At 39.7% G+C, this 12,844-nt stretch overlaps 2 protein-coding genes across 3 annotated transcripts in view; both read right to left on the bottom strand.

The window, feature by feature from the left end:
- The window catches only part of LOC307123009 (B-cell receptor CD22-like), a 33,502-nt gene extending 33,303 nt beyond the window's left edge, over positions 1 to 199 (bottom strand). Inside the window, exon 1 of the mRNA XM_079811380.1 lies at positions 188 to 199. The gene's annotated coding sequence lies outside the window, so the exon portion shown is untranslated. The remainder of the gene's footprint in view (positions 1 to 187) is intronic.
- A 3,845-nt stretch (positions 200 to 4,044) lies between these two features.
- The window catches only part of LOC307123004 (B-cell receptor CD22-like), a gene marked incomplete at its 5' end in the record, with an annotated part of 35,625 nt that continues 26,825 nt past the window's right edge, over positions 4,045 to 12,844 (bottom strand). The window contains 10 exons of one of the 2 annotated variants that reach the window (XM_079811371.1): positions 4,045 to 5,067; positions 5,228 to 5,287; positions 5,375 to 5,449; positions 5,557 to 5,599; positions 5,700 to 5,793; positions 5,877 to 6,119; positions 6,203 to 6,454; positions 11,825 to 12,082; positions 12,180 to 12,437; positions 12,566 to 12,823. In XM_079811371.1, the coding sequence (XP_079667497.1) occupies positions 5,044 to 5,067; positions 5,228 to 5,287; positions 5,375 to 5,449; positions 5,557 to 5,599; positions 5,700 to 5,793; positions 5,877 to 6,119; positions 6,203 to 6,454; positions 11,825 to 12,082; positions 12,180 to 12,437; positions 12,566 to 12,823 (1,565 nt within the window). In that variant the 3' untranslated portion in view covers positions 4,045 to 5,043. The remainder of the gene's footprint in view (positions 5,068 to 5,227; positions 5,288 to 5,374; positions 5,450 to 5,556; positions 5,600 to 5,699; positions 5,794 to 5,876; positions 6,120 to 6,202; positions 6,455 to 11,824; positions 12,083 to 12,179; positions 12,438 to 12,565; positions 12,824 to 12,844) is intronic. The other variant, XM_079811372.1, reaches the window with a different exon arrangement.

A 12,844-nucleotide genomic window follows, 5' to 3' on the forward strand; every position in this document is an offset into this window, starting at 1 on the left:
GGATTTACTGTGTTAATTTGATACCTAACATATCTTACAATGTACAAAGATTCAACTATTTGTAACCGAGATACAAAACCACTTGATCTTTTGACCTTAAACCTTATAGTTTCTGTGTGCCAACTAGCCCCTGTCTCCCCTATAACATGTTTGAATCTAAAGATCGATCAGTAAACAATGCTCTTACCTGTTTCACCAACACTCATACCAGTGACAAATGAACAGGATGAAACCAACTGTGGGTTTTATGTGGTCGACAGCTTATTTTTGTCATGAGGATATGACCTCAACCAGTGCTCCTATAGCAGAAGCAGAGTTCATACTAGGCAACATTAGAAACAACATTAGACTAAAGTAATAAAAGTTAAACTGGTGAAACTCTATGTCAGTCTGTAGAGATGCTCATGAGCATGCATATATTAACCTGTTCCTATAGAGACAAGAAAATAATTGCTTGATTGTGCATTTGATAAACCACGACTAATAGCTAACTGGTAATAAAACAAACAATAAAAACTAGAATAACAGAATATTGAACTTGCATCCTCATGTCTAAAGGTTTTGTAATATGAGATTAGTATTCTGACAGTGGCCTTGTGTTACTTCTCTGATGTCTCATGAAAGTCTAAATATGGCCATACATGCAGTTTCCTCTGTAGCGAGGGAGGTGAGAAAACAACACGTGTCCAGCTTCACAGTAGCATCTCTCGTGTTGACTGTGTGATCATGTGACCCTTGTGAGCGATGAACAGACGAGTGCTGACATCACAGACATGTTGCTCTAACATCTGTAGTTATAGACAGATTTTGTTGATTGTCATTATCTGAAGGGGGTCTATATGATACCTGGAATACCTCGACAGCATTAGTGTTCCCATATATCCCAAATGGTATTTGTTGGTTTGACTAACCCGTAGCCCTGGAAGTATCACTCTTGAAGGAAACATTTGCGGGAACAAAGAGTAATGTATTTGATGTTTCTCCTATAGAGGGCGCTTAGCGCTGGGTTGTTTCCGATGAAAACAGACGGCTGCCTCAGTGGATGACTGAAATAAGCTCAGTCAAGACGGACAGTTTTCACTTCTCATAATGGATCAGACACCTTCGAGATCAAAGGCAGACATGTGCGGTGTCGTCATCAAATCATTTTTCCCATCGTACGTTTAGTCAGTGCAGTCAGTGGACATTGGTTCAATTAAAACAAAAGCCTTGTGCAATAGCTCTGTTTGTGTGGTTCATTTGAATAAATGTGAACGCTGCCATCCGAACCTTGGTGCGCACCAAAAACTGGAAGATGAGATTCTTAAAGTACAGAAAGCTCAAGCACACCTGTTTTTTCTCGTCATAATCACAATGTTGCCATCACAGTTCAGTACAGGCGTCAGAACCGCGTCTCAGATCTAGGATTGTGTGTGTGACGGAGGGATTCCTGCCGTTGTTTTGACCTCTTTAAACATGTTATAAGCTCTTCACGAGTTCTCAGCTGGTCAAAATATTATTATGTAGGCTACGCATGTCACAAGCACAAATGAGAGTGCCCGTGGTTACCACTAGAGGGCACTGCATCCTGGACTGTCACTTCATCTGAGGAACTACATTTATCACATCACTCCTGGACTTCCTTTCTGATTACATCCACCTGCACCCCATTACCTTGTTAGGTCACACTTCATAAGCCTGGTCATGTCTGTCATTCAATGCGAAATCTTGTTTTGTTCACACTGCATTTCTGAGCGTTTTCTTGTCTCTTGGTTTTGGATTTCTTGCCTGTTCCGTGGATTACCTGTTTGCCTGTCTCTCATGTCTTTTTTGCTTGATTGGATTGATATCCTGTTATGACATCATGCCTGTTTGTTGTCTACGAGTGTGGATTACCGTTTAAACTAAAGATGCATTTGGATCCTCAACCTTCTGTCTCAGAGCAGTACGTGATAACGCACACGCAATAAGCACATTTATCCCGGTTCACAGCATTGTTCTGAATGTTCAAAATCTCAAAATAAGCAATACGTGATAAAAGCTGACCAATCAGGTTGTGAACGTATCCCTATGCCTTAAGTTTTGCCTTTAAAATTGTCAATCTGAACGCTAAGCAGACCAGGACTAAATGTTTTCGTTTTTGTATTGGTCTGGACCAAGCAACCTGAACTACAAGATAAAATGTATTTTATCTTCAGTTGATTTCATCTAAGGCTGTGGCTGAAGTCAGTTGTAGTTCTTGTGTTTCTCTGTCCTTCAGTGATTCTGCTCATTATCATCAGGTGTTCATCACTAATGTTTCATAAAAGTGTTAAAAAAACTAAACATGACAGTTATGCAAGTCCGACGGTTAAGTAGAGAGGGTTAGATAAAGGGGTTTGAGTGATCAATTATCAGTATTTAACCCGACGAAAATATATTTATTCCATATTATCCACATTATATTTCACCTGCAGCAGCATTGTGAACTTTTGTAATGATACTTTTGGCCATTAACTTTGCAAACACATGAGAGGAGTCTCTGCATTAAAGACCAATGAATGGCAGAACGTGCTACTACATTTATCTCCGATACGGTAGGAAATGAAATTGAATGTGGACGATTTGAACTGTGACGATGATTGACAGGGATGTTTAAATGGTGACGAGCTGCACGTAACTAAGCAACAGAGTCCGTTATAGATGACAAAGTAGTATGTCCCAAAGCTTGCATACTCTTCTGCTACACACTCAAAAGTATGTACTTTTTCTTCACAAAAATAGTACATAGTTTTAGGTCGTAGTATAAGTAGGTGAATTGAGACGCAGCATATGGATTTTACTGTGTGGTTCAGGTGTGTTTGATTGGGGTTGGAGCTTAACTCTGCTGGACGATAGCCCTCCAGGTCTAATAGCCTAGAATATGATTCAATAAAAGGACAATCTACTATTTCCTTTAAATACAGGCAACTGTGATGCCCACTAAAGTGTTATCACATTTGTGGTAGTTTTCTGTAATTTTACAATTAAAATTTTAAATAATTGGTCAGGGGTAATGAACCTGTTTCCACCACCATTCTTTCACAAAATTATTTAATATATAGGGCAGGAGAAATTGTGGAGTTCGCCAGCAGGGGGTAGAGTAGCGCTTATGGTGCTTCAGGGGAGCGTTACGTCAGTTTGGTCCGCTTTGCGGTTGCCCTCTTTCTGCTGAGCGAGATGAAAAACGGATGCTGAGTTTGCCCTGTCTCACTTATTTCTCCTGTTTCCAGGTTGGTGGGATAGTAAATTAAGCTAAATACCTGAAGTGGAATATGCTGACATGTCACTGAATGTTTAAATGTCCGCTAATAAGGCTGTTTTATGGATATGTGGACATATATGTAAATATGGCAGTAGCCGCATTTTCACGCCGGTTAACGCCACCTGTTGCTGCCAAAGTCACGTCAGAGAGAGTTTTATTTTTAGCTCCTTGAACATTCTTGTAAAGTCTCGATACGTTTGAAATGTATGATGTTGATGTAAAATGTTATCAGCGAATATTAAAAACTGAGTTTGCATAATGGTTAAAAAGTAAGGTTAAATATAAATGTGATGTATTTTACAAAGTGGTTAAAAATAAGTTAAAATTCTGTCAGCTCATGCACTTTGGGGAAGAGGAAAAGAAATGACTTTAGCTGGAAATGGAAAATGCATTTGAGAACTATATGTAATTGTTAAATTAAGCCATGTTATATTTTGAGTTGGAAAGAGACAACTTACAGAGTAACATTGGTTATGACAATTGGTTATTGTCATTTTGATTTATGTAATCACCCAAAATGTATAATTCAGTATTTGCTGAAACCTGGGGAAAAAAAGGGACAACTTGTATTTTATTTTGAAGTTATGTTTGTTTCATAGTGAACATTGAGTGTTTGTATCAGAGGAGGATTTAAATGGTGAATGTCTAATAAATCCTCTCTGCTCTCTTTCTGCTGAGCGAGATGAAAAACGGATGCTGAGTTTGCCCTGTCTCACTTATTTCTCCTGTTTCCAGAGAGAGCATATAAGCTGTTTATGTGGTACCAGCCGGTGCCTGTAACACAACTTTATTTGTGTAGTCAAATTCTCTCAAAGCACCAATTTGAAACCATGAGCTGAAAATTGGTCAGTTTATTTTTGATCATTTAATTTCTATAAAAAAAAACAAAAAACATTTTAACTCTTTCCCTGCCATTGACGAGTTGTTTCGTCATTCATGAGAAAACGGCTTTATGGCTTTTTATATTTTTAGCTTTGGATATTACACATCTCCTGAATGAGTAAAGTATCTCAAGATCAAAACACAGACAAAAAAGAAGCAGAAACAAGCAATCTCCTATGTAAGCAGATGCACATGAAAAATAATGCGCCCAACAATAATAAACAGTGTTTAGGACTGTGAAGCTTTGGGGGTGTTGATGGACTTGATCTACTCGACAGCTGTGCTTTGCTCATTGTACTGAATCTGATCTGACGTAGTCTTTGACAAAAACATGGTTTTCTTAGTTTTTTGCACAAAATGTTGCTTTTTTATGAAACATACTGACATTTAAGAATGCACAAAGCTAGAATAAAAAAGATTAAAAAAAATAATGTGTGTTTAAAAGCTGAGTCTGTTCTTTCTTTTGATACATTGCATGTTCAGATATTCATACAGCAAAATATTCTGTGGGACATGAATATTTTTTGAAAATGACCAAAAACACTACTGATGGCTGAAAAAAAAAAAAAAAAAAAACACTGGCGGGGAAAGAGGTAATAAACAGATGATTTTGTTTTAAAAGGTATTTACAAATCTTGCACGTGATTCAGTTACACTATTAAATTTGAAGGTCATTTCAGCAATAGCTCACAGTGGAAAACCTGTTTATTGATTACAAAACTGTCCATTCATCACACACAGTGAGATCATACATGAACATAATCCATCACAAAAACCACATCACTGCAGAACGAAAACTTTAAAGTGTCATTTACACATAAAGTCGCTCATTTTCATTGGTAGTTGTGATGTGAGCGTGTCCAGTGATGCCACAAAAGTTGCGTAAAGTCTGCTTCCTTTTACCGTGGTGTCATGCTGTCTGGCTACAACAGAAATAAGACAAGAGAAACACATTTACACACAATTGAATTTGTTTGCTGTTGGTGAAGTTACTCTTTGAGTCTAGTCTGTAACTGAATGAAAGTTATGTTAAGTATCTATTGATGAGTAAATATTGAGAACATCTGAGGATCTCCAACTTACTGGCAGATTCTCATATTCAGAAGAGCCCGACTGGTGAACAGCAGATCTGGGATGGACAGTCTATGGGAAAAAAAAACACATTGATTGATTATTTATTATCTGACTTTTGAAAGCTTTTACTTATGTAGTTTTTGATATTTCACTTACAAGTGTGTTGTACAGGTCAGGTGATCTAGACTTGAGGTCAAGAGCTGTATATGAGCCTGTACTGGGATCATCGTTCTACAGGGATAAATATATTATACACACAAACATCTCTGCATGGATGAAAAAGCTCATTAATTTAATTCTTGTATTGATTTAATTGTGTGATTCTTTGATTATCTCACCTCATACTCATGTATTGCAGATCTTCTGGTCATTTTCCTCTGACTGTCAAAAAGGAAATATTATTTCATTGTTTCATATCTAATTATTAATCAAATATCTATAGTTTGAAAGTAGTAGTTTGATATGTATATATTGTATTTACATAATAAATAGTATAATGATGAAGATGATGATGAAGAATAATCCTCCAGATGCCGCTGTGATCACAATCACATTCCTACCAGCACCATGATGAACTGAAAGAGGAAGATCCTCATGATTAACTCTCCAAACTGATGAATGATGTGAAGATACAGGAGTGTGTTAATAAAAGCTTCACCTGTGATAGTTACAGCGTCTGATCTCTGAGATCCATGTTGATTGTGAGCCTGACAGTAGAAGCGTCCACTCTGTAGTGCACTGAAACTCTGTCCAGATCCAACAGCTGAGGTTTCATTCTCCTTAAACCAGCTGAAGTTCAGAGCAGGAGGGTTTGAATCACTGCTGCAGCTCAGAGTCACTGAATCTCCCTCCACTATTACACCAGATCCACTCATCAACACTGAGACGCTCCTGGGTGGGTCTGAAACAGAAAACACAATACATTTGACATCACAGATGTATAGAAGATTTAATGTCACAGTTACTGAACCATCATTAACTCACACATGACGTTTAGAGTCACAGCTGAGTATTTCTCTCCATGCTCATTGATAGCCTTGCACTTGTATTCTCTACTGTCATCAGAGCTGATCTTTGAGATTCTGTAGATTCTTCCAGATCCTACAATCGTTCCTCCTTTAAACCAGGAGATTTGTCCAGGAGGGTTTGAATCACTGCTGCAGCTCAGAGTCACTGAATCTCCATCCACTATTATACCAGATGGACTGATGGAGATTACAGGATTCACTGGAGGATCTACAGAAGAAATATTTGAAATTATTTGTAATCAGTAGTTCATCTCTGAAGGCCTCAAAGTGTCAAGTTAAACTCTTTTTATATCAAAATGTTTGTGTTGAGAATTCTTTTATGGGGGAGTTGAAGCAGACATTATTTTCCCCTCTCCAAAATTTGATGTGTTCCTGATTTTACAACTCTATGTTTGGTTCTCAGGCTGCTATTTGATAAATTAAAGATCATGGATTGAGTACTGGATTGACTGTTTTAATGGACACAATATCCTGGTTGCACATTCCTTAACCAAATCACTTTAATACTTTACAGTTTGCCCAATGACAATATATGACTGTAGATGTGACTTTGAAAATATGTTAGTGCAACTGAAAGAGTCAAAGCCACTGATTACAAGAAGAGCCCACATACTTTTGCCCATGTAATTTACATCACTGGACTCTTCAAAGACGATTAACTGGGGAATTGACAAATGTCATCTAGTCGCTTATCAAATAAACTTGTTAATTGTGACTTTCTTTAACTGGGGGTCTGCCAATCATTGGAATACCTGTTGAGTCCTCTTACACAATTTAAAAATAATAATAATAATAATTTTTTACATTTTATTAATAAAATATATTATACTCTGGTTTCACAAACAAGGTTTAAGCCTAGTCCCAGATTTAAATGCATGTGTGAGCCTTTTTAACTGAAAACAACTTATATCTTAAAACATGTCAGTGCCATTGTTTTGTCTCAAGATGCACACCAGTAATGTTTTTTTTCTATAAAAGCTACTTAAATGTCCTGATTAAACTAAAGCCTACACAGCAAAATACACAGTGTTAAATAAACACTGCTTAGAGCACATATGGCCCCACTCTACAGTGTGTTAAAGTAACACTGAAGCCGTGTTAAAATTAATGAGATAATTAAGAGATTTATTAATTAGTGATGAACAACTGATGATAATGAGCAGAATCACTGAAGGAGAGAGAAACACAAGAGCTACAACTGAATTCAGCCACAGCCTTAGATGAAATCAACCGAAGATAAAGAAGACATTAAGGCCACATCCACACGAAGCCAGAGATTTCCCTGTTCAATAATTTTTTCCCCTCATCTCAAGAAATATCTGCATACACACAAAACACTTGGGGTTACTTAACTGTTACCCTGTTCCCTGATAAAGCGGAACGAGATGCTGCATAAACTTATGCAAATGCAAATGTCTTTGACATGACCAACTGTGAAAATTTGTTTGAAGACCCGTCCTGAAGCATCATCAGCCAGGCCTAGCAATGCAGCATCTCGTTCCGCTTTATCAGGGAACAGGGTAACAGTTAAGTAACCCCAAGTGTTTTGTGTGTATGCAGATATTTCTTGAGATGAGGGGAAAAAATTATTGAACAGGGAAATCTCTGGCTTCGTGTGTTCCCTTTCAAAAGCTACACTCAATGCTGCATAAGCTTATGCAAATATCGAAAATAACCACGCCGCTGTGCTTGATGGTGCCTGGACCCCTTACGGTTGTGTAGGTGTGCACAAGAATGCAAGAAGCCTCAGACATTAGCTTGTGATGTCGACTCAAGGACATGAGAGCCCTAACACAGTAGAAGAGGCGACTCCCCTGGTGGAGTGAGCCCTTAATCCTATAAGCGAAGCTTGACTGCGCGCCTCATAGGCAAGAGCAAAAGCACCCCTGACCCAATGTGACATTGTTTGTTTGGTGGCGGCAGAACCTCTGTTATGGACCCATGGCAAACAAACAATTGCTCTGACTTACGCCACTGGCTAGTTTGGTGGACATAGGCCTGAAGTGTCAGGGTTCTGTCACTTCGGTCTAGTTTACTCTTGTTTTTTTATTTTATTGGTTTGAGACAGAGCCCTGACACTCCTGTATTGTTTGTCTTGTCTTGTGTGAGCGCGCAGCTTTGAGCATGCTCGAGCTGCGTGCTCTTCTGTCCCTGTCTTGTCGTGTGAGCATGCACTCTTCTGTCCGTGTGTTGTGTTCTGTGTAGCACGTGGTTCGTGTTTACATCGGCCGCATGCTTTCATGTTATGTTTTGTCTTGTGTTGTGTAGCACGTGGCTGGTGTTTTTCCACTGGCTGCATGCTTTCATGTTGTCATGTTTTGTGTGAACATGCAGCTGATTAGTTCTCATTAGCTGCATGTTCATGTCACGATTGGTGTGAGCAAATGTCTTTTCAAGTGTTTCTTTGTTCCATGTGCTCATGTCTATTGTCTAAACCTGCCCACCTTGTTTCCTGATTTTTGGTTAATTTGCCCCACCTGTCTTCCCTCGTTACCCTCTTTTGTTTGTTCCCTATTTAATCTCCTTGTGTTTGCAGTCCTATGCGGAATCGTTGTCGAATGTACCTTGTGTTTCCCTGCTTCCTACGTCACGTCACGTCAAGCCAAGCCAAGCCAATCCAATCCAATCCAAGCCAAGCTCTAGTCAAGTCTTGTTTTTCCCCCCTCGGGATAGTTTTGTTTGTCTTGTTTTATTTTATTATTATCATTAAAAGCCCATATTTACTCTGCATCTATGAGTCCTCGCTCCTTTAACTTCACCAACCCTGACATGAAGATCACGGACTGGACACAGTCTATGAAGTTTCTCCTGATCCGGCGTTGTCAACGTAGGTAATCAGGTGCAGGTAATCAGGATGAGGATGCAAAATCACTTTCACCAAACCTGGAGCAAAGTCTAAGCAGAATGGCGATATTGACAGAGTCTGCATGTGCCCAATTCTTTTCAGAGAAGTTATAACCATAAGAAAAAACATCTTTAGAGTCACAAGTTTGTCAGACGCTGATTCTAGAGGTCCAAAGTGGGTCTCAACCAGGCCTCCCATGTGGCACCCCATCCACCAGGGCATGGCAAGCCAAAAGAGTGGCCACATAAACCCTGAGAGTGGAGGGGCAAGTGCCTGTTGACAACTCCTTGCAGAAAGTTGTAGCCAAAAGATAAAACAATTCTATGGGTCAGAAGTCTGTCAGATGCTGACTCTAATGGTTCAAAGGGGGTCTCAACCAGACCCTCGAGGACTATAACTAAGTTCCATGAAGGGATCTTGGTTTTTACTGGAGGCCTCAACTGCCTGGCACAATAAAGCGAGCGAGCAGAGGATGCCTCCTGAGCGGCACCCCATCCACCAGGGCGTGACAAGCCGATAGAGCGGCCACATAAACACTGTTCGACCAACGCAGCGCTATCGAAGAGCAAAAAGCAAGGCCCTTGTTGGTGAACCCTGGCTATAACTCCTGGGAGCAGAGCGACTGGAAGGAGGGCATACATACGCATTATGGGCCATGTATGAACCATCACATCACACTGAGAGAGAAGCATAGGGGACATTGCACTGTCTGAGAAGAGGTGACGAGGTCCATTTCCGCTCTGTAAAATCTATTTGATCTGTTTGACTACTTCTGGGTGGAGGCACTACCAACTCGAGGCAGTTGATGTGCCAACTGAGTTGATGACCCTCCCATTCCTGTTGAGCTGGACGACCACTTAAGGCCGCACCCCTGCCCGTCAGGGAAGCATCTCACAAGGTACACCTAGAGTGGGACCCAAGGCAAGAACCACATAGTTAGTATACAAAGCCACATGGCGCGCCACTTTAATTGCCTGAGGATTGGCCCTAAATCCTCTGGCTTTGAGCCACAACTGAAACGGTCTAATGTGCAACAACCCCAAAGGAAAACCCATGGATGCTGATGCCATGAGACCTAACACTCTGGTGCTGATGATCAGTAAGATCTTGGTATAGCCTGACTTTTCTCAGGGTATACTAAATGGTCTTGATTCGAGTGGGAAACCGTTGTGCCCACCTCGTGACCAAAACCCAAACAAACCCTAGATAAGTCGTTCTCTGGGCAGGAGAAAGAACACTTTTCTTGGTGTTGAGTCTCAACCCTAGAGAAACTAGATGAGCTAACACACTGTCTCAGTGTTGAAGCACCATCTCATGCGATTGTGCTATTAGCAATCGTGTATGTAATTCAAAATGTGAATTCCCCGGAATCACAATGGAGCCAGTAATACATCCATGCATTAGGCTAGTCGAATGGAAGACCTGAAATTGGTAAGCTTTTGCCCCCAAGAGCGAACCTCAGGAACTTCCTGTGTTGTGACAGTCTTTATATGTGAATACATATGTCCTTTGGATCAATCGTGCCAAATCCAACCACAATGTTGAATATACGGCACGACCGGCTTCACTGTAACAACTTTACCTTGAGTACTTTAACTGCTTCATGGTTTAAGACTCGAGATCTAAGATTGGACACACACCCCACCCTACTGGGGACCAGGAAGTAACTGCTGTCACTTGTGACAGCACGAGTGCCAACTCCGCCTTCAAGGAAGTGGAGACCACGGCGTTCAAACACGGAGGACGACAAATAAATTAGACAAATAAATTTTACAAATTTTACTGTGCTTAACACCCATGCAGAAACGACTGGTAGAAGTTCCACGCTGCCAGACACTGAGAGTGACAATTTTAACACTTCCTGTTGAAGGGATGTTCTATGTCCTGGATGATAGCAGGATTTAAACACAGAACGTCTAACATTTCACTGGAAACCTCTGATTTTTGATGTCTGTGTCCAAAAAAATGTCAGGCAATGTATATAATAATGCAAGAAAGGAGATAATCAATGAAAATCAATGAAAATTAATTTCCATTTTTGGTCAGTGATGAGATTAGTGAATCATTCTACCTTATGATGATAAAAACTATATCACTTGATCATCTCTATTTCTGGCTTCCTTTGTAACAAATTATGTGTTTTGGTAAACATTGTTACAAAAAGCAGAAACTCAGATAAAAAGCCAAGATTCAAACTGACCAACTAAATGAAACACTGATCACCATTTTAAATAAAACATCAACATCTAAACCTCTGTTAATTCTCAATAAGAGCTTCTGTAGTCATCTGACAGAAATAAAGTTAGTCTGCTTAGTAATGTGTGAAGCTGGTAATGCTGTTTGTGGAGTTGTTTAATCCTCCTCTGCTGAGATCTTCAGAGATTGAATGTCTTATTTTATCTTCAGTTGATTTCATCTAAAGCTGTGGCTGAAGTCAGTTGTAGTTCTTGTGTTTCTCTTTCCTTCAGTTATTCTGCTTGTTAACAGCATTAATGATCAATCATCAATCAATTAATCTCTTAACACTTAATTATCTCATTAAATTTAACACTGCTTCTGTGTTACTTTAACATTTTGTATTTGTGTGCTGTGAGCAGTGTTGATTTAACACTGGGGATTTTACTGTGTAATCCTGACTTAATCTAAGACCTGTCTGTGAAACCAAGCCAATATCATGTAAACTTCAGATCTTAAGTTTAAAAAGTGCAGTTTACTGAAACATAATTAACTCACACATGACATTTAGAGTCACAGCATCAGAGTATTTCTCGCCATGTTCATTGGTGGTCTTGCAATTGTATTCTCCACTGTCATCAGAGCTGATCTTTGAGATTCTGTAGATTCTTCCAGATCCAACAATCTTTCCTCCTTTAAACCAGCTGAAGATCAGAGCAGGAGGGTTTGAATAACTGCTGCAGCTCAGAGTCACTGAATCTCCCTCCACTATTACACGAGATGGACTGATGGACACTGAGACGCTCCTGGGTGAGTCTGAAAAGGAAAAACATTTCAAATTCACATTAAATATTAGAAATTGTAAATTTAGATGTGAACAATATGAACAATGTGCAGATGATCATTAACTCACACATGACGTTTAGAGTCACAGCATCAGAGTATTTCTCTCCATGTTCATTGGTGGACTTGCACTTGTATTCTCCACTGTCATCAGAGCTGATCTTTGAGATGCTGTAGATTCTTCCAGATCCTACAATCGTTCCTCCTTTAAACCAGCTGAAGTTTAGAGCAGGAGGGTTTGAATCACTGCTGCAGCTCAGAGTCACTGAATCTCCCTCCATTATTACACCAGATGGACTGATGGACACTGAGACGCTCCTGGGAGGGTCTAAAAACAGTAATCAAACTTATTGTGACAAGGATCATAGAACATTTTTGTGCAACTAATTATTGATGAAAATCATATTAAATATGCTGAAATGTTCTACAGCATCTTATGTTGTATAATGAACTCACACATGACGTTTAGAGTCACAGCATCAGAGTATTTCTCTCCATGTTCATTGGTGGACTTGCACTTGTATTCTCCACTGTCATCAGAGCTGATCTTTGAGACGCTGTAGATTCTTCTAGATCCTACAATAGTTCCTCCTTTAAACCAGTTGAAGTTCAGAGCAGGAGGGTTTGAATCACTGCTGCAGTTCAGAGTCACTGAATTTCCCTCCACTATTACACCAGATGGACTAATGGACACTGAGACGCTCCTGGGAGGGTCTAAAAACAATATTTTTTTAA

This window comes from Gobio gobio (genome assembly GCF_949357685.1).
Source record: "Gobio gobio genome assembly, chromosome: 3".
Classification (NCBI taxonomy): domain Eukaryota; kingdom Metazoa; phylum Chordata; class Actinopteri; order Cypriniformes; family Gobionidae; genus Gobio; species Gobio gobio.